At 39.5% G+C, this 21,640-nt stretch overlaps 1 protein-coding gene across 2 annotated transcripts in view; it reads right to left on the reverse strand.

Annotated features, from left to right (window-relative positions):
* The window catches only part of PTPRN2 (protein tyrosine phosphatase receptor type N2), a 653,490-nt gene extending 632,030 nt beyond the window's left edge, over positions 1-21,460 (reverse strand). For both annotated transcript variants that reach the window (XM_048327270.1, XM_048327179.1), the window contains exon 1: positions 21,227-21,460. In XM_048327270.1, coding sequence (XP_048183227.1) covers positions 21,227-21,356 — 130 coding nt within the window. In that variant the 5' untranslated portion in view covers positions 21,357-21,460. The remainder of the gene's footprint in view (positions 1-21,226) is intronic.
* Between the last annotated feature and the right edge of the window lie 180 nt (positions 21,461-21,640).

A 21,640-nucleotide genomic window follows, 5' to 3' on the forward strand; every position in this document is an offset into this window, starting at 1 on the left:
CATATTCCTTAGGTGGTCACAAACTTAGTCTTAACCTACAGTGGGAAGCACTTTGCTTCCCCAGTCATAATCAATAGTAAGTACAATTTTAATAAAAATACAAGTAATATTAATAGCAAATTGTTTACTTACTGCAGAAGAGAGAAACATCAAAATACCAACAGAAAGAAAAACTATTTTCATTTTAATGTACCTAAGCCACCAACTGACTCAACAACCCACAAACTGACTCATTCAGATATAGGTTTTCTCCAGATGTCTCAATCATTTTGCATAAAATGTTAACTTTAGAAAAGATAAGTTTTCTCAAATGTCAATAAAATTATTACCATCTTCAAAAGTGAGCTTAATGGTATATTTATGAGGAACTTTTTGTCATTATGTGTTTTTGGATTGCTGTCATATCCAACTGTTTTCCATTGCACGTCAAGTGACATGACTAATAAGTAACTTTTGGAAGTTTTCTCTCTATTTCTCTCTTTCTGTGTGAATTTCTTTCAGTCTTGCGCATTCAGTTTCCAGCAGTGTTCTTACAAACAAGGGTATAGGCTTTGAGCTTGATCTGTAGGAAACCAGCGTTCAAAACAGAATCCAACTCACCTCTGCCTGTGTTGCGGAATTCACCCAGTGCCTTTTTCTGGATTAGTGACTCTTAATTAAAGAACAGTAACTTTAAACCACAGTGTGTTATCCTACTGAAATCCAGATGAGAGACAGTGGAAGGGTGTAAAATCCAGCTCTCGTCATCATCTACCAGCATGAACCATGGTACTTTAGCCAGCTGGACATGGTAGACAGGAATTCTTAGAGATAATATTGTGTAAGATCATCATGGATATCACAACAATTCTTGAACTTCAAACAGATTCAAGTCTTACAGGTTTTTCATCTCCAAGAAAAGGAATACCTGTGTAAAACCAAGAATTCCCTCCAGAACAATGCAGTTTCTCTGCTGTGCTGTATTTTGCTTTTACAAACTATACCACTCTGAGCATATATGATGTGGTATGTTCTTATTTGGAAAATAAAATCAATACATGCAAGGATTGCTTCTGCAGCTGGCAATGGTATTGCACATGCTTCTCTTATGTAATGAATGGGGACACTAAATTTAACAGTTAGTGACATGATATAATCTCCTACCTATGTATTTTAAGAAAAATCTTAGGACCATGAAGTACAAAGAGAAGGACACTTCCTTATTATATTCAATATGGCTACAGATTAGAAAGAAAATCACCTTGCAGAAACTTGCTTTCCATAAATAAAAAGCTTTGTGTACAGAAATCAAGTTCTGCAGAAATCTTGATTACAGAAAAATATGTTAATGAGTACTACAAAAAATAAGTTCAAGGAAAGTGTGAATCTAATGCTTTTACATCACCATGTTCATTTAAGAATTTTTAAAATTAGTAAATTAAATATCTCATTTACATTGCACCAAGATCAGAGCTGTCACCCCAGTTTGCTACTTGGTATGCAAGCATTATCCACATTTTCAACTCATAAAAACCAGAGAAATGTCATGATTTGCCTAATGTCACATAGCAGGAAACAGGAATCAAATCCTGTTGTATGGCCACTTGACATTCAAAGCCCTTCATAATCTGCTTCCTAATATTTCTCTCTTCTCCCATCACCCCCACCTCTCCAGTCAAACAACTTGAGTACTCCAACTTTATTTTACTCGTTTGCTGTTGCCTTCCATGTTGTTACTACATTTGGAGTTCCCTTTCTGAACCAAGTTACAGCTTCTCCTCTATTTATTAATAGTCAGCTCAGTCCCTCAGGACTGTCATGGGCCAGCATAGAAGATGTCCCTCTGTGTGACCAGTTATCAATCCTTCCTTACCCATATCCATGGACTTTTCAGCCCCTCAGGCCTGGTACAATTGGGTTGCCAGCACACATTGACTACAATATTGTTCTTTCTTCAATGAGCTAAATATTTTTCTTCTTACTACACTAGAGAAAAGAATTCACTGTCAAAGTTATTTAAACAGCATATTGTTAACTATCTTTACACTACTCTTAATTTATGCAACCTCTAAATCCTTGCATTAATTAAATGCCTTACCGGATTTTTCAGCCCCTTCAGGTTTGAAGTGCATCTTTTCAAAGATCTTTAAATTTTCCAACATGTTTGGTGGCAACATAAAATAAATAAGCACTATACAGTTCATTATAGATATTTGAAAAAGATGCAGTATTTTGATAAACAAAGCAGTCTACATCAGATTAAAGACAGGTTTGTTTTCTAATAAGCACGAGGGAAAGAAAAATCCCTAAAAAGTATCTGAACTTTTCACAGTATCAAGGTAAGTTAGTACTCTGGGAAAAAAAAAAACAGCTATGCTGAACAGAAGCAAAGCATCATAAAGCAAATAATCATCAAAAATTACGAAGCTTGTTATACTGTACAACAAGAAGGAAGGAATGTATTTTCAGCCAAGTGTGTCTCTGCTAGTGCATTTTCATGATTATATACCATGGCCAAAATTTTTTTGAGATTAGAAACAAACTGGAATTTAACTGCATCTTTTCAGTTTAAAGTTAGTGATTGCTTAGAATTTACTTGGGAAATTCTTATATTTTCATTGCTTATTTCAAACTAAGAATTAATTTACAAGCAAGAATATTACTTTAAAAAAAAAGTCAAAATAATTGACTTTTCAAAAATATCATTTAATCCCAAATCAGAAGATACTCCATCACTGTAGAGCCAAAATGTGCTTCAAGAGAAGGAAGACAGTGCTATCCTTCTACAGAGATCCTATTACTGTGGTTCTCTCTGTTTTAAATACTTTGCAGGAGAATATATTTAACTTCTATGTGATATGTTTTTTAGGTGTAACAAAGGCACCACTAAAGATTATAAACTGTAGAACTACAAAGTACTCTTAAGACAGAGGATTTGGAAACTATCCCATTTAAAGTTAAGATGCAGACCTCACGTTTTAAAAACTTCATGGAGATACTTCAGAAAGTTTGGATGGGAGTTCATATTTGTCTACACTCTGCTGTCTCCAACACAGCCTTTGCTCCCATTTAGCTGCTTCTGCTGCTGATGGAAATTTAGTCAGTTTGCCAAATGTTCCTGGAGTACCACGCATATCCTCCTGATGCAGATACATAAAATAGGTCAGATCAAATATGTCCCATGAGTCCCTATTTCCCTTCAGTGACTATAAATGGGACACAGAGTGACTGACTCAACTGCAGAGATCTGAAGTAAGATGAATCCCACATCCCACAACTGAAAATCCAGCATATTTTCTCAAGAAAAAGTTGAAATGTTTCTTATCAAAAGCAAGTTAAGAAAAAAAAAAAACCCAGATTATTAAATACCTAATCTAACACAGTCTTAATTCCTGAGAAAGTACTAAATTGTTAGAGGCGAAAAAACATCCTGTACATGTTGCTATTTCCCATGAGGTTTGTCAATAGATGTAGCTTCCAGTCTGTCTGGGATTAGAAAATAATTGAAAAGTTGTGCAGAACCCATTTTGCTGTAATTCCCACTACAGGACAGATATCTACACATTCTGTGATATTTTGTAAAAGCTGGAGCTTTTGAAAGTACATAAAAACACACATATTTTAGTGAAACCAACATATTCTTTGAAGACAGTTGAGAAACAGGATTTCTTTTCCTGGTATAAAAAAAACCAGACCAGGTGGCAGACACCTCAAGAAGGAGAAGTAAAAACAGAAATACCATTTGCATGAAAATTTCATTCACATTTTGCTCTTGTGTAAGAAAAATTAGAATATTGCTTTATTTTGGGTTGTTTGGGGTTTTTGTTAACAAAACCAACTGAACATCCTGATCCTTATATAAGCTAAAGCTGATGGAGACTGTCAACAGATCTTTGAAATAAAAATGTAGTTTTCAGAAAATGGAGGTTCTACAAGACAGTTCTAATGAAACAAATAATAGAATCTGTCATGGGTTAGCAAGCATAGCTCCGGATTTTCTTGCAAAGAGGAAGCATACAGCTTCCTCTATGACCTGACAGAACCTATCAACTGCCTAGTTTGAATATTGACAATTTTTTAAGCCACTTAAAATTTTGACTGCCTCTGTGGTCCACATTTAAGAATGGACAAACCCCGGGAAAGCTCTCTCTTGCTTCCGGCCTGGGGACAGGTAACTGGGCTGGGTCTGTACAGGGCCCAGCGGGCCCTGCTCGGTCCGGGCCGGGCCGGGGCCGGGACACAGCCATCCTGGAGCCGTGTGGCCCTGTTCCACCCGCGGCCCCCCACAGCCCTGTTAGGTGCAGACAGCGCGGCCCGGCTCCACCCCCCCCTACAGTGAGGCCAAAGATTCAGCTGAAGCTGCCCCTCTGCCCAGCAAAGATCATGTGACCAACAGTGATAAGCAAAATTCCAGCTGCAGGGCCCAGGTGAGATTAACCCTTTTAGTGCTGTAAGTTTCCTCCAGAACACATGGAGCCTGCAGACATTAAGTAAAGAAAGAAGAGCTGAAATCCTGAGGGAGGAGAAAGAGGAGATGCTTAGAAGCTGAAAATCTGTTGTAAAGCTATGGCGGTGATGGACTATGATATATCAGAGTACCTGTTGTAATTTCATGAAAGCATGGGGGGTGGAGCGTTCAAACTGCACTTGTGAGCAAAAGCACCTGTGCTGGAATAAGCAAATGCTGAAGCAGCTGTAATTTGATAAGAAGTTTGAACAGGGAGAGATGGAAGTGATGAGGACCCTTTTGCTCCAAATTGGAAGGAGATAGACCTCAGTTCCGAGAGATGCTCCCAGAGATAATCCTAGAGATGAAGATGACGAGGACCCTTTTTCTCCCAGGGAAGGAGAAGGGCCTCTATTCCTGGAGATGAAGATGCTCCCAGAGATGGGTGAAGAGAACTTTTGTTTCTGAACAGCTCGACCTTAAAATGGTACCCCAGTAGCTCAAGATTGGACCCTCAAAAGCAGTTGTGGGAAAAGCTGTAAGTCGGGGGAAGGGACTCTCACATGCGATACTGAAGCCATGAAAGAATTTCTTGTAGAGATGTCTCCATAGCATGAGCAAGAGAGACTCCTCTCCCTAAGTGAACTGAACAAGGTTATTATGGAAGTGGTAAACAGACTGAAAAATCTCAAGGGTTGTCTTTTTACATTGTCAGTGGGAGAAGGGAGAAAGGTGGAGGGAGGAGAAGTCTGAAGGTGTAGTCTGATTTTTTTTCCTTCCTTTTAGGTCTGTCAATAAACTTCTTTATATTCTTTTAAGTTTTGTGCCTGCTTTGCTTTCTCCTAATTCTTATCTCACAGAAGGTAAATAAGTAATGAGTATTTTTGGACCAAACCACTACACTAAATTGATGTTTCTGTCCGGTTTCAAACTGAACCCACTACAAATCAAAATATTTAATTTGAGGTAAATTTAACACTTCAATGCATCTGAGCCAGATATGAATAGTGGGACTTCGGACAAAAGAATGAAGTTGGATGGGACTCTGAGCAACCTGATCTGGTTGAAGATGTCCCTGCTCATTGCAGGGGGATTGGACCAGGGGACCTTTAAAAGATCTGTTCCAACCCAAACCATTCTGTGATTCTATTCTGATTTTGTGACTTTGATTTCGGATGTTTCAAGTGCCCCTTCCAGAGCGTGGCCTCCTGTATCAGGTAAACAAGTCTGGCCCAGGGACAAGACTGGGCCCTCCTGCCCATCATGGACACATGAGATCTGAGGATACAACTTCTAGGATGAGGACTGGAAAATCCTTCACTCTGCCCTTGGGCTGATAAACTTTGCAGTTCAGGCTGAAAAAGTTCAGCAGTAACATAAAAAAATACAAATTTTTAAATATTTCAGTATTTTACCTTCTGCAAAAATATTTTTAAATGGTTTAGTCAATTAATACTTTTTTTTTCTTTTTTTTTGTCCTGGAGCAAAAACAAATGTTGAAATATGATAAGCTCCCATAAAGAAAAAATTCCAAATGTTTCACAGATAAAATTAAAACCTCTTCAAGGAACACTATGCTGCAATTAAGGAGTGAGAGCAAAAAAACTATACAGACAAAAACATCCCAAAATATAATGTATTTCCTTGTTCTGTTGGGTCCTGTAAAACATAACTTTAGTATCTGTACTACACTTAAGAGTTTTAATCTAATGATCACAGAAAACCAGTGGCTCAAGAAGTTAAACACAGCAGCTTCATGGTATCTAATAGCCATACTGCACTTGGGAGCAATTTGAGATCTCTTGCTCTTCAAGCAAAAACTCACAATCATTGCTCAAATAACCTATATACAACAGCCAGAGATTAGAGGAACAACTGCCATTTTCTGTCACTATAGTAATTTTTGGTGAAGAGTTAAATATTTCCTTCATTATTTTAATTTTAAAGAAAGTGATAATCACATTCCTATAGGCTTGTTTTAGGACAAACCTGTTCTGATAGCTTGAAGATTCAAGGAACTGTTCTGTTTTAAACTGCACATTCAAATAACTAGAAGTACTATTAAAAGGAGCAATGCAGTTTAATTTTTTTTTTTAAATCTTTCACCTTCCTCCTTTAAAGAAGTCTTCAAAAGTTATGCTTCTTTAAAGTCTGTGACTTCAGGGTTACCAAATAGTAACAGATCTCCTTGAATCTGAATTGCCTTTCTCATTAACATTATCATCCTTGGTTTGTTTGTCTCCACGCTTATTTAAGACTGTTCATTTGTGAAAGTAAACCAAGGCAATGAAAAAAATGGGTTCAGCTGTGGTTATAATATCCACCAATTTGATATAAGATCATGATAAATCAGCACACTTACTGTACCTCTTTCTACTTCACTCAATTACCTGTTTTCTGAGTGCACTATTGAGCTATTTTCTCTTAAAATTCAGTGTGCTTGCAATTTAATCTTCCCTCTAACACAGATGTCATGCACAAAGGTGCACTTGTATTATTTCACACCCAAGAAGTAAAACAAATCCTAGTTCTGTTCCTTCCCATCACCTAGAGCACAGAAATTAACTGAAGGCCACACTGAAATCCCACTTGCACTTGCTTACTCCAAAGCATGTTTTCACCAGCTCTCACATGCTGCCATACAGAACTGCCACACAGTCTGAAAGCAAATGCAGAATGATGCAGGGGTGGCCTGGCTTAGCTGGGTAGAATGATCCAGCTCAGCAGACCATAATACTGTGTGTGTTCTGCCTTGATGTAACATTTTTCCATTCACACTTTCTCATCTGGACTGAAATCCAAAGTACAATGCAAATACATGGATTTTTTTCTCCCTCCAAAGTTAGTTACACACTTTCCACGACTATGGGAACGCAGTGGGAGCACTCTAATGTGGAGACTTCTGGCCAGAACACAGTTATAAAAAACTCATTTAACTACCATATTTTCTGCCCACACTTAGCACTGCATTAGCAGTTCACTAGCAAAAATCCATGGAATTTTGGTTTTTTATGAAATATTACTTATTCAGGGCCTAATGAGCAAATACTAGCATAATTTTTGATTTGCGATTACTGCGAATATATCTTTTTGTTTTTCTTCTAAGGAAAGTTTCTGAATACGTGGACCTAGAATCTTTGTCCACATCAGAATTGTTCTATCATTCTTCAGAATACCCTCAGCACTGCAGTCTCCTGGCCCCATCAGTCTGTAGGGGAAACCAAGCATTATTCAGGGCTGCTATTTGTGCTTACTCAGTTTGCTCTTGTCAAAAGGAGCAAACCATACAAAGAGCTATATTAGATTAAACCAAAATCATTCTCTAACAGAAACCAGTAGCATTTTCTGAGGCAAAGAAGGTAAGAATGGGGCAAAAGATCATAACACTCATGTTGGTGTGACCTTCCCATATGCCAGCCATCCATCACTGTGGAATATCCTCAGATCTACCAGGCCCCACACCAGCCTGGAGAGCTGATCCACCAACAGTGTCCCAGCAGATCCATGGAAAAATGGAATAATCACTCTATTAATATTTTAAAGCCTCATCTAGTGGAATGGCAAAATATTACTGTAGGTAAGATTATTTTTAAAAAATCACTATCTGAAATCATCCTTTTTGTCTTTGCACCACTTCACCACTTGACTATTTTTCAGTAATTCATCTAACAAATACCATATGTGACTTTGAAAAAAATTCATACTGTGAAATCTGGAAGATTCAGTCAAGAAGGATACTAAAGCTTTTTGTCAAATTTGAAAAATACTACTTTTCTGTTGCTACAGTAACATTTTCCTAACAAGCCCTTTAAATTTAAACACTGTCTTAAGAGAGTTCTAGGTCAAGTTAAAAATCACAGCCAAGCTCTTCAGAGGAATCCAGTTCATATTCAGCATGGGTAAGGATGGAACAGAAAAGGTGAACTAAAGTTTTTACCTATTTCCATAATGACTTCTCACTTGCTGTGGTCTGTCCTACTTTCTTTGCCCTTAGCCACCCAGTAGTCTCTCTTCTGAGGAGAGAATTCTCAATGGTCTCTAAGGAAAATTCCCTAATAATTTTTTTATCCTAGAGCAACTTATCATCTTCATTAAAAAAAAAAGAAAAGCTTACATTTGCAAAAAGATATATTTGCAGAAATAAGTTTTCACCTCCTGAGATGAAACCAAGAATAAAAAGCTATTTCCAATTTGTCACATATGGAGAATAACTACACATAGATAATATATGAACTGAGAAATTGCAGAGTGAATACAAAATTCATTCATGAGGCACCTGGGGATTCTGACAGGAATTTGTATTTATTTTTCCTGTAACTATGCAATTATTTCACTGGTCTGTAAGGTAAGGTCCAGAGCTCAAGTCATTCTTCTGGGGAAGTGTTGGCAATATGCCAACTGAGGATCATCTTTGGAAAAGGAAGAATAACCTCTTTCAGCTTTCACACAGTTGTAAAGCATCGGTTAGTGGATTTTTGGCACCAACCTGGTTTCAGAGAAATATTCAGTTCATCTCCGTCTTCCCAAATGGGGGTTTTACAGTCCTTCCCAGATGTCAGCAGACACCTACTCACTGGCGAATGAAAACCAAACCTTCTAGCTCATCTGCATTTGTGCCATATCAATTTTTAAAAAGTGAAATACACAAAGTACCTTTATTGCACAAGGCACTCCAAACAGCAGATTCAAGGAAATTTTAGGAATTTCTATCTAGTCTCATTTTAGAAACCCTGTTCTAATTATCTTACTTGGAAGTGAAATGAATTCTTTGAGTAACCTTAAACATGACAGCACTATGAAGTCTGAATTACAGGCTTTTCTAGTGTGAAAAATTTTGATGTCATCAGAGTGCTCAATTACCAAAGAAATTAGTGAAATAAAGGTCCAGAATCTACAAAAATTCAAAGAATAATCAAAACTGCTGTGACCCATATTTTTCCATGCTGAAAGCATAAATGGTGAACACTCACATTTACTAAGTGACAACAGCACTTACTTATAGTTGGGCACATGCTTAACTCTTTGCATTGGCAATCAGAACCAAAATTAAACAGACAGATTTAATCACAGCTTTCAGGTAATAAACTATTACAGAAATAGCTCTCCTTTGATTTATGAAGTGAAAAAAATACCATCATAATACCTGACATACATTATTCACAAATGAAATGTGACTAAAAATAAATTATGAATAAATAGAATGTAAAATACTGTGGAATGAAGAAGCAGTAAGAAACTACTGAAATTAATCTATTTCCAACAGAGCTCCCAGTTCAACTTTTACTTACAAAGACTAGGAAAAGGAGCTGTTGCATACTGACTCCAACGTAACGGATAATATTAGAGCACTCTGACTCCCAGCTTAATAACAGGTATTCAGGAAGCATTGTATTGGCAGTCTGTAGATGGTTCAGGGGTTCTTTTTTTTGTTTGGTTTTTTTCTCAAATTGATATTTACTTGACATCATTACAACTGGGATGGGCTTTCCAAAGGTTTCATGGCAATGAAGAAGCTGGTCAGAGTTCTGTTAGCACAGCTGAGAGGAGTGGGAGAGCTGGAAGATGGGTAGAAGTCCCAGGTATGAATGAGCCCTCTCTCAACAGAAACCTCACAAGAAAGGTAGGTTCTTCATATAAAGTCAGTATGCATTTTGGACAATGCGACTTGACCAAAAATAATCTGTCTCTAGGGAATGTAATTAAGCATTCCAATAATTACTTTACTCTGACAGTCTGGTAAAGATTACAGGTTATGGAATGCTATGTGATCTTTCTCTGCACATATTTCTTTGTTTAATAGTTTTTTTACTGAACTCTGCATAGAGTACTTGCTTTTCATTTGGACATGAACATTGTCTAAGCTTGAGGAGTGACTTAGGTGTGGCTGGCAGAACACTTCCCTCTGTTTTCCAGAGTGACATTCCCAAATAAGGTAATACGCACATCCTATTCTATGGGATCAGGGTTGTAAAATGGAACACCATCAAACCACCAAAGCCCCTCCTTTGGCAAGAAGAATTCCCCATATTCAGAAGAATTAAGCAGAGTATCTTTGTCAAATAGAAGGAAAACATGGGAGCTCCTGAGCCAAGTCTATCTTCCAGACTGCAACAGACACAATGGAAAACTGACTAGAAAAGAATGGTCAAATATTTATTTGGTAATGCTTTGTCTTAAATAGAGCTAAACATATTCTATAAAATCAGGAAGCCCTGTTTACATATGTGGTGTCTTAAATCACCTAAAATCCAGGAACCCTGGACTAATACCAGTGACATCAAAAGGAACTGAACCTGCAACCCCCCTAATTTACACCAAACACAGAAAAAAATTCAGGAAAACTGGTGAAGATGCTCATTAAAGCTTGTTTTTTATATTCCTCTCTTGATAGCAGAGTTTCCTTGTGCAGGGATGAACTTTCATCTGAAAGCAAGTTGGTATTATTTCAGATGGACAAAAAGAAAGATACTGAATTACAAGAGTGTTAGGTGGCCAAACACATACACATAAATTCAGGCTCTGGCAGTTTCATGCAGAGAATTAGGTGACACTCATCCCCCTTTAATGCACTACTATTTAATTTAGTCTCCAGCATGGGCCTCCCTAAACTTCAAGAGAAAGAAACATAACCACACTCCCTTTACAACCTGCGTAGCCACCCCATCAGTGGGCAGCTGATCCTTTCAGAGCTCTTCCCTACCTGCTAAACTGTGGAAATAGTTCCATAATCTGAAGAGGATAACGTATTGTTCTAGAATTCTCTCAAGCAATTCTTCAATTAGGAAATTCAGACAACTGGGTGTGATCAGTTCCTTCATTCAAGGTGAATCAGATCCTCCATCAAAGCTGTGTGTTCCACTTTCTGAAACAGCAGCCATTTAACAGCTGTTTATTCTCAAGCCTGTGTGTTGTGTCCATTTCCTCCTCCCTGCTCAGTTATTTACTTTCAGATATCAAAGTCATTAGAGCAGGTGTTACTCAGAGAAACAAAAGCAAATGGACAGAAAATAACCCACCCTCATTTGCAGATCTTTGTTGGGCAGCATAAACCCAAGCACATATAGTACTAAAACAACCTTCCCATTCTGTTTTTCAAATGCCACTTGATTACAGCATTATGAATTTTATATTGTCTGAAAGTGTGAGTGATTGCTCCCAAAGAACATGATTGTTTTATTTTTCTGCAGCTTTTACTGTGGAAATTCATCAGATAGCATCAGTTAACTTTGGATTTTCCTTCAAAAGTTCAGTTTTCATTCTTGTTGTGTTTATTCTGAATATGCAATTTTTATAGCTGCTTTTTGTCCTTGGAATTCATCCCCTGCACCTAACGTATGTTGGTAAACTTTAATTATGAGCTGACCTAGTTAACTAAAATAAATTTCCAGTTAGGTAGTACTAACAAGAATATTTTAACAACTTTATAATTGATGTGAGACAAATTTGCAGAATCTGACCCCAGATTTCAAGGGTGAAAAAAAAGAGCAAAAAAAACCAAACACAGCTAAACACACATTTCTTAAATATAGACCAAGCAAAAACCAAAACTTAAGGAATACTCTGCACTGAAGAATTTTTGGGGTGAAGTTATGTCTGTCAACTGTGTCGCCACCTCCAAGGTGAATTCACCTACCCAAATGCTTGATGATATTTGCCTTGGTATCTTGTTTTCATTAATATCCAGCTATCTCCAAACAGTCATGACAGATGACTAATTCCCAAATTCCCTTTTCCCCTCCTTTTTTTCTTCTGTTAGGACATCAAAGGAAGAAGTGGGATAGTCACCAGTGAGTACAGCCATCTCCAACAAATGGAAGGAGCTGCATAATCCACAGGGTAATGCCATGAAAATAAGAACCAGTGTTTAGCTGAGAAGCTGGGCTGAGAGGTGTGACCAGGCCACAGAAAAGGCTTGGTGTAAGATTTTGCTAGTTTGAGTAAGGCATTGACTGATTCCATACTGAGCCTACTGAGCTTTGCTGAAATCTAGAACAGGAAGGAAGATTTTGTGAGTAATAGCTCACTGAACATACTTGATAGTTAACATCTATCACATCAGATATCCAATAAAGCTGAAACAGAAATATTTTATATATAAAGTATTCCACACTACAAATTAAAATCATAGCAAAACATTTTGCCAAGAGAAATAAACAATAATGTATACATTCTTTAAAAAAATAGAATAGACATTCACATTCTTTGGTAGTGATTTATCCACATTAATCAAGGCCTATAATCTTTGATGTTTTTTTAATTCAGCACTAGAGAGCAAATACAATGTAATGTCTGACTTATAAATCTGCTCTGTAAGAGAGGCCAGGCTAATAAGAGACTATCTTTTATACAGACACAAGTCAAGATTTCATGCCTTTGAGACCTTAAGAGAAATGGTGTAATAATCTACTCTTACCCCCAAAACCCAACTCCCTGTTGCCAAGTCATGGACACCAGCACTAACACCAACACTGGTTTCACTGCTTGTGAGCAAGGCTGTGGTTTAGATCAATTTTTTTTTATTTTATCCAAACTAATACCCTTTACAAAAGCAGGATCAACAGCCACTGTCAGGAATACAATAAAATTTTGTTATTGCCATTCTGCACTGCAAAGCTGCAGGCTGGTAGTAGTTGAAAAAAACACAGACAAATTGCTTAACACACAAACTCTTCCTCAGGCCTGAGGATGAGGCATGACCTTCCAGGTGAAGTAAAGTTGTTGCCTGAAACAACTGTTCTGAGTTTAATTGAATTTTATTAACCAACTAAAACAGTTGTAGAGAAAAGACAACGTCTGCTCTTGAGGCAAAGCAGAATAGTAAGAAGAGAAGAGGTTATAATATCTTTACCCCTTTTAGGGCACCAACAGACGGGTAGCGCCAGAAATTCAAAACACCTCATTCAGCACCCAAGACTGATTTTCATAAGGTACTTTGTAGAACATGCTGAGGTTCACTTGAAAGATCAAAGATTAATTGGGGAAGAGGGAGGAAAAAAGGAGGGGGTTACTGTTACAACATGTAACAGGGTTATTTCCTGAGTTTTGTTGAACTTTGTAAGTTTATTGCAATATGTAGTCTGTGTTTGGTCCCCTCTGCATTGTTTTCTATGAGGACATCTGGAAGTATGGGACATTTTGGGAGGCACATCTATCTCTGCACATTACCTTGTGCTTGCTGGCTGCTATTTCAAGCTTATGTAACCATCATTGCATGTTGATAAGCTATGACTGAAAGAAGAGACCTTACACCCACTACAACCAGCTGTACTTCCCATAAAACTTCTAGTTACTCATTTTACATGTAAAAACAGCTTGTTTAATCAATGTGTTACTTTGAAGCAAAATAGGTAGGCATTGTAAGCACTAACTCTCTGTCCAGAGAGACTGTGTATCAACAAACTATGTTTAGTGTTTAAGTACCATTTGCTGGAAGAAACTGTAGGGGGAAAAAAACCTCAGTAAGATGCAGTAATTTACTAAAATTACTCAAAAAATTCCTCCTCAAAAGGACTAAAATCTATAAAGTCCCTCTAATCTTTTCAGGAAAAAAAACCCTCCCTAATTGTTGGATGAGTACAGCTGTTCTGAATGGCAAACTTATTGGGAATGCAATAATGTATTGACACTGTGGAATGGTTGAGATATATATAGATATAGAGCTCTTCCACCACTTCACAAATAAAGGCCCTAAAACTCACATAAGAAAGCTCGTTAATGTATGTACACATTACACATCCATTCCCTTCATGCTTTCACTTAACTGTCCAAAACTCATGTCTCCATGGTCCCCTTCCTTCAGCTCTCCAACACGACTCTCCTACATTTTTCTCTGTCTTGCCTGCAGACCTCCTGCACGTTGACCTGCTTTTTTCCCTCTGCTTGCTCATTCTGTTACACCCATTTCTTCTCCATCTCATTTGGAGATCACCTTCATTTGTTTGCAATTACCAGAGGCTGATTTTCTCAGAGAAGTTTCTTTCAAGTATTACAAATATCCATCAGCCACCTCACTTCAGTCCCTTATGTGACAAACCTGCTTGACTACTCACAGAACCTCCCTAAACAGCTCACTTGCAAGAGCTATAAATCTCAAAAAGGTTTTGAAGCAATGTAGCAGGTAATCCTCAAGTAACGTAACTTTAGTTTAAGCTACTTCATTAGTCTCACCTCAGTGGGGAAAGACAGGTGAATCACTTTCCAAATGTGTTTAGCTCTCCCTAAGTTTAACCTGAGCATCTGATTTCTGAAGAGCTAAAGTGCAGTGCCTACCATGTAGATATTTACAGACATTTGCCCTAGCCTGGGAAATGTATTAAGATAATACCTAAGTGGAAAGCAATAGCTGCACTCAGGGAGACATTTATCTGACCTGTGTTAGATATGTACAGTTGGGTGAAATTAATTGAAATTTATAAACTAGAAATAGGTTAAAAGGAGCCTAGAGTGATTAGCTCAATTAATTACATTTAGTTAGATGATTCCCAACCCTTACATTAAGATAAATAAATCCTTTCTATTCCCAGAGCAGCTTCTCATAGCGTACATGCATTTCTTGCCTCCATTTTTTTTGCCACAGCTTTGGCCTGAAAGAATGAATTAATAGTTCTATTCTGTAAATCTCTTATCCTTCTAGTCACCTTCCTTCATTTTCTCATGCCTCAAACTGGTCCACTGAACATCTGGTTTGCTGCTGCAATTGACTGTCTCTTCCAAGAGAAAAAGTAACTCCATTTAATCTTAAATTTACGTTTTTACAGATCATATACAACTCACTAATCTCCATTTCTGACCTCCAATTCTGAAGATTTAATTTCTCATTCTGTATTTTAAACATCCACATTCCAACATGCCTCTGTCTATTCCTTGGCTTCTCTTCTGCTTGCTTCCCTCCAAACGAGCTTCTTAATCTGCACCTTCACCTGCTTACTATTCATTTGCAAATATAAAACTGTTTGACCAACAACAGTATTACTCACTGCCTTCCAAGATTTATTAATAAGGACCACGCTGAGACCAATCAAATATTCTTCCGGCTCAGCACTCCAGTGATGGAAGCTAGCAGTGAACTTTGCCTCTTGGAGACCTTCCATCCTCTACCAAATTTATGACAAAAACCACACCAATCTTTCCTCCATTTACCGAATGTCCTCCCAAATCTGCCTGTAAACACCAACACAGGTTTTAACAAGACATTAGATACACTGATTTTGTATGAATAACTGCAGAGATTTTAGCTAAATTTTAGGCTACACTGTCAGTGGCCAAAATATGTATCATTCTCAGGCAGCTGGATTATACACTGCCTTTTGTCTTGCATGGGTCTTCTTATGGATTGGATACATATGAATGATGGTAACCACCTACATCTGCACTCATGTTCTTATGCTCTCTTTCCAGGCAGTGGAAATCTGATAGACACGGGGACCTCAGCTCTTGCTTCTCAATGAGCTCAGCACCCCAGGGACTGCAGCTGCACTTTCCTCTCCGTGGCAGTCTCACCACACTGCTGTCTATAACCCACACGGTTGTTCACGGTGACAAAGTACACAGGCCACTGCCTGTCTATCAGCAGTGTGTCAACATGACCCACCTTGGGCTGCTTTAGCAGAACTGCCCAAATGTTCCAGGATCTAACCACTAGGAGGAACGCAATTCCCTCTCAGCAGGCTGACTGACGTCATGGCACAATGATGGTGTGGTGTGGTGTGGTGTGGTGCGGTGTAGTGTGGTGTGGTGTGGTGTGGTGTGGTGTGGTGTGGTGTGGTGTGGTGTGGTGTGGTGTGGTGTGGTAAACTTACTGGAACTGGTATTATTTGTTGGTAACAAAAAAAAAAAAAAAAGAAAAGAAGGAAGACGATAGAGATTTCACCAAATACAGAGCAGTGTTGAGGCACGCTCAGGTAGGAAGCAGAGACAAGCTTATCTTACCGAAAACTTCTCTGTTTTCGCTAAGTCAGTAAGACAAACAAGAACACAAAGAAATCCCATCCTATGAACAACCTCCAGAGCACCCTGTGATTGCTTCCTTTGACTGACAGAGGAATAATTCACTTCCTGTCCACTTGAAACTTTCAACAAAAACAAGTTAGAGTAAAAAAGATACCGTAGAACATTTTGGCATGATGCCAAAAATATGAATGCATGTTCTTACCTGTAATTCAGTGGAACTGACAGCTAGACATGCCTTGATATCAATCTACCTTAGAGCTGCTTTTTAACGTAACCGGTAACTTAACAAACATTTCTAGGATATGCAAAAATATTTCTGATGAAGGGAACAATCCAGTTTCCTACACTGAATCCTTCATGTTCTGAGCACACAGCCTTGTCTTAATTAAATAATTTTGCTGTTATTTTTATTTTCTAGTATTATATCATAAATTACACTCCTCCGCCATCAATAATTACATCAAATAAATACAGTATTAAAATACCTGAGTGCCTATGAGAAGTTCCAAATTAATGTAACTGGAAAGTCAGGCATTTTTTTTTTACTGAATGGATGGTAACACTCTAATTCTCCTACTTTCTCAGCCAGTCTGCTACAAGCATCAACCAGAATTTTGATCCAAATGCTACAGAAGTCAATGGGAAGGTTGACATTGACTTCAGCAAGCTTCAGCTCAATTGCTGGAAGAAGCAAAACTTCTGTCCTCATGGATCTTCAAAGCAGTTAATGATGGCTGAGAACAACAGCTATGTTAGTTTTGTTATGGTAACATCCATCCAACAAGAACTAAACCAAGACATACTTCTTTGCTATTCCCCATGAAACACCCACAGACAAAAGCTCTCTGTCACTGCCTCCTTTGGATTGTGTTCAAAACACTGAATGAAATGCAAAAAATCCTAAATAAATAATATTTTCACCTGTCCTTCTCTTTATTTCACTCTGTTGCAATTTAAGAATCAACATTGGAGAAATGCTTTTCACCAATAGTAACTGAAGTCCCTGCTCTTGCAGTTTCTTAATTCTGATCAACTTTAACCACTTGAAACTCCTAACCCACCTCTAAAATATTTTTTCAGTGGTTAAATATGCACACAGTACTTTGTGAAAGTACTAAAATTAACATGCAACATTTTTAAAGGTTTTTGAGTAAAGTTTCTATCCTCAATTACATTTAAATCCTAGAGGAATGTAAGATACTGTCTTTGCTCACTGTATGTGTCAGGAACTCACAGCTAAAAGTTTAGGAGTATGTTTCATATTTATAGGATGAAATGAGACTTTTCTTTTTGTTAGCAAGTTAAAAACTGAATTCACACTCATTTGACAGACAAAAATTCTGCCTGTGATTACTTCAATCCAACTCTGAAGGAACTTTTACACACTGAATGGAACAAATTTACATTGAGTGCGTAACAAATGTTTCCGGAAATTTCCACAGCATATCAATGTACTCATTTAAGAGGAAAATGCATACTGAAAAATGGGATTGCACACAGCACAAAAGATCAAATTATATTGCAAAATTGTATATGCTGAAGGTTATAAGCATCATTTTACACATTAGAGGTCAATGTGAAGGCACTGCAGCAAGCATTACTCTTTTCTGATACATATGAGGACAACTTCTGCTATAAAATACCCGTGTTTTAGTACTAATGAAAGAATGTGATTAAGAATGGTCACAGCTTACTTTGTTACTGAGTTCTCTATCTCACCGAGGCTACCTAAAATGAAAATAAAGTACCACTGCAACTTTCTGAATCAATTAGTCTACTTAAAAAGCTGCACAATTAACATATTTCAGTAGTTGGAGCTGCAGTTTTTACTGATGGTACTGCTTAGTGTTATGACCATCTAGAATGGAATAACCCAAATCTTTGGAATTGAGCAAACATGATCAGGATGTATTTTTCCACAGATGATTACTTCATTAAACACTTAAAAAGAAGTTCCATAATCTTAAATGAACTGTGTTTTATAAATGAATAAAGATTTCTTTAGGATATTAAACTCCCAGCCCCAGTGTTTCATTAAAGACTAATGAATACTGCTATGTACTCAGTTGGGGTTTTTTCTATGGAAAAGGTAAGAATATCTCTCCTGGCCCAGACCTAAGCAAGAAAAAGAGAGAGGGAGAAGACTGTATTTTCCTTATTTGTTCACATTTTAAATGTTACTGTAAATCATCACAGAATGATGAATGATGAAAGGTAAACATCAAGAAATGGAAGAATATGTGCTTCTGTTGGTAATAGCACATTATCAAAACACCTTCCCATAGGAACAATCTACAAAGCTTCATGAATTATAGGGGCAGAAGAAGCAGAAGTACAAATCTTGTATCTTAGTTAACTCCAACTTTAAATCTTCTAATTTCTTAAGCAAGTTTGTAGGTATGTTGCAAAATAAAGGTCAACATTTAAAGATGCTCACTATACTGGAAAGTGCAGACAAGACTTGACCATAAAAAAGAAGAAAAGAATGAAATTGGATTAATCCATCCTATGCAATGGTAAAGGTTATGAACTTCTACTTCTGAAACAACTTTTAGGAAGCGTTTCTGAAATAACAGGGGGAAAATGCCCAATAAAAATGTGTTTCTATAATTACTTTGCTTTTAAGGCAGTTTTCAGCACACATTCCAGAGGTCTTACAATGGATCTGTCTTCAATTTTCAATTAAAGAAGATGGGACTGTGCACAAGAAGAAACCAAATTAGTATCTTCCATATATAACCACAAATAATCCCGAGACTCGGATACTTTGTACAATTACAGTGATGTCTCCTAATTGTGTCTAAAAATTATACTCTAAAATTGAACAGAATCTACAATAATAAATAGTTTGAACTCAAGATTAATGAGATCTGAGACACTGGTCAATAAAAGAAATAAAGGAACTCTAATGGAAGAGACAGCTAAAACTGTTTCACTTCCAGCAATGCAAACATTTTCCTGCATCTTGTCAAACACAATCAATCCTTTCCCATCTTTCACAGAGATCCCTGAAATATCAGTGAGGTCCCTATCCCAGCAAGAAGTAGGGAGGCTCAGCTTGTTTTGCTGCCATTGAAATGCCTCCAAATTATACCTCCTAGACCAGTGGATTCACTGTGTAAAATCAAGGCTGCTCTTCCCCCACTCCCTTCCACGCAAGGACAGACTTAACTGGCAGGCAAAGATCCTTGCCGAGGCAGGAGCACAGGGAAGCTGCAGGGAAGTAACAAACACACACATTGTTTTTGTGTTTCAGCTACAACAACCTGAAAAAATATTCTGTGACCCAAACTGATTTGCAGTTTGTGTTTAGGGAGAAAGAATCAAAATCTGACTACTTTGAAAGCACGGTGCAGCCTAATGCATTATTAAGAGTAGAAATTACAGCTATTACTTTCAATATTTTTATGCAAGCTTTCTCTTCAGCAGATTAGGAGAAACAGTCTATATCTATAGCAACCAGGAGAGAGGAGGGATGGATAAATCCAGTCCAAACCATTTCTCCTTAAAACCTTGCATCACTACCTTCACTATAGCAAGCATAATAGCTCATTTTTATTGCCACTTGACTGAAGCCTCATTAAAAACATGGTCAGCTGATTTTAATTCCTTTTTAATAAACAGAATGTACATGAGGAAAACTGCAGCAATACTACTCTGGAAAGCTTCCTTTGTTTCTTAAAGGAATTTAATTTTTTTTGTCTTAGAAAAAGATTTCTTAGGGATAGTTTGTTTAGTTTTCCCTCTGTGATCTCCATAACCACCCTAGGTAGGTATTAAAACAGGAAAAAATACAAAATTCTCCTAGTCATGACCTTCTTGACTTAAAGTGAGCTTTGGGAAGATACTGTTAGCGAAATGAGACTGACTCTATTAATAGATATTAATATTAATAGACAATTCAGGTGAGCATACAGTGCTGAGTGCCTCAGTGCAAGGAAAGGACTGCCAGGGAGAGTGTCACAGGAGAATTGCATCGATTTGAAACACACAGAGTTTGTTTTCAGGATCCCTTCATGCCAGTGTTGGTCATTTCACTGGTGGGGATGTTTAGCATAGATGGTACCTTCTAAATGAAGAAGGGGTCTGTCGAGAATGTCTCAACAGAAAGCGGCTGTTTAATGGTCCGCACTGGGCAGCACTGGGCATTTTCCGACAGCTCTGAAAGAGCCTTAACCCGGAGCCAGTGCTGACTTCCACCTCCAGGAGAACGAGTTGGAGGGGGAACTCCACCAAAGGCTGCATCTGGGGGTTTGTGGCCCGGCGATTTCCTGTCTCTTTCACATATAAGGGCAGTTCAGTGGCTGAATCCAACAAAGCGGGAGAAGGGTTAAATATGTGCAAGCTGGAAGCATTTTCAGGGACTCGCCACTGGCGCACCCCGATTTTAGGGGCCTCGTGAGCCCCGGCGGAAGTTTTCAGCAGGCAGGGACAGCGGTTGAGAGCGGCCCCGCAGAGGTGTCCCCCGAGACGGGACAGCCGCCGGGGCAGGGGCTGCGGGCGGAGCGGCGGGGGCAGGAGGTGTGAGGGGCCGGGAGCGGGTCGTGAAGGACCGGGGGACGGGGACAGGCAGCGGGAGGCGGTGCTGAGGCACCGGCGGACGGGGCCGCTTATCCGGAGCCAGTGGTGAGGGACCAGAGGACGGGGCTCCGGAGCCGCCGGTGAGGAACGGGCGGACGGGGCCGCTTCTCCGGAGCCGGGGGAAAGGGACGGGCGGACGGGCCCCTCAGCGACCGCCGTGCGGGCGCGGCCGCCGGGGCCCTGCCAAGCTGCCTGCGGGGAAGCTCCAGGGCAGCAGCGCGGGTAGCGCTCCCCGCCAGCCCCGCGCCCCCCGCCCCTCGCCCCACTCACCGATCCGCGCCTCGGCGGCGGCCCCCGGCGGCTGGATGCGCGGGGCGGCGGCGAGCACCTGCGGCAGCGGCGGCGGCGGCAGCAGCAGCAGCAGCAGCAGCGGGAGGACGGAGCCGAGCGCGCCCATCATGCCTGGCCCATCGCATGCCCCGCTCCCCTGCCCGCCGCCGCCAGCCCTCACTCCATGCCGCCCGCCCGCCCTGTGCCTCCCGCGGCCGCTCCCCGGCTCCGGCAGCCGCAGCAGATTCAACACCCAGGACAGCGACCAGCGCCGCCCGCCCCCGGCCCCGCCCCGGCCCGCCCGGCAGCCGTGAGGGGGGAGCGGTCCCCGCCGCCCGCTCCGCCCTGCCCGCCCCGCCGGGACCGCGAGGAAGCGGCTCTCCCCTGGCCAGGGCAGCGCTGGGGCTCCTCCGG

This window comes from Corvus hawaiiensis, chromosome 1, assembly GCF_020740725.1.
Source record: "Corvus hawaiiensis isolate bCorHaw1 chromosome 1, bCorHaw1.pri.cur, whole genome shotgun sequence".
Taxonomy (NCBI): Eukaryota; Metazoa; Chordata; class Aves; order Passeriformes; family Corvidae; genus Corvus; species Corvus hawaiiensis.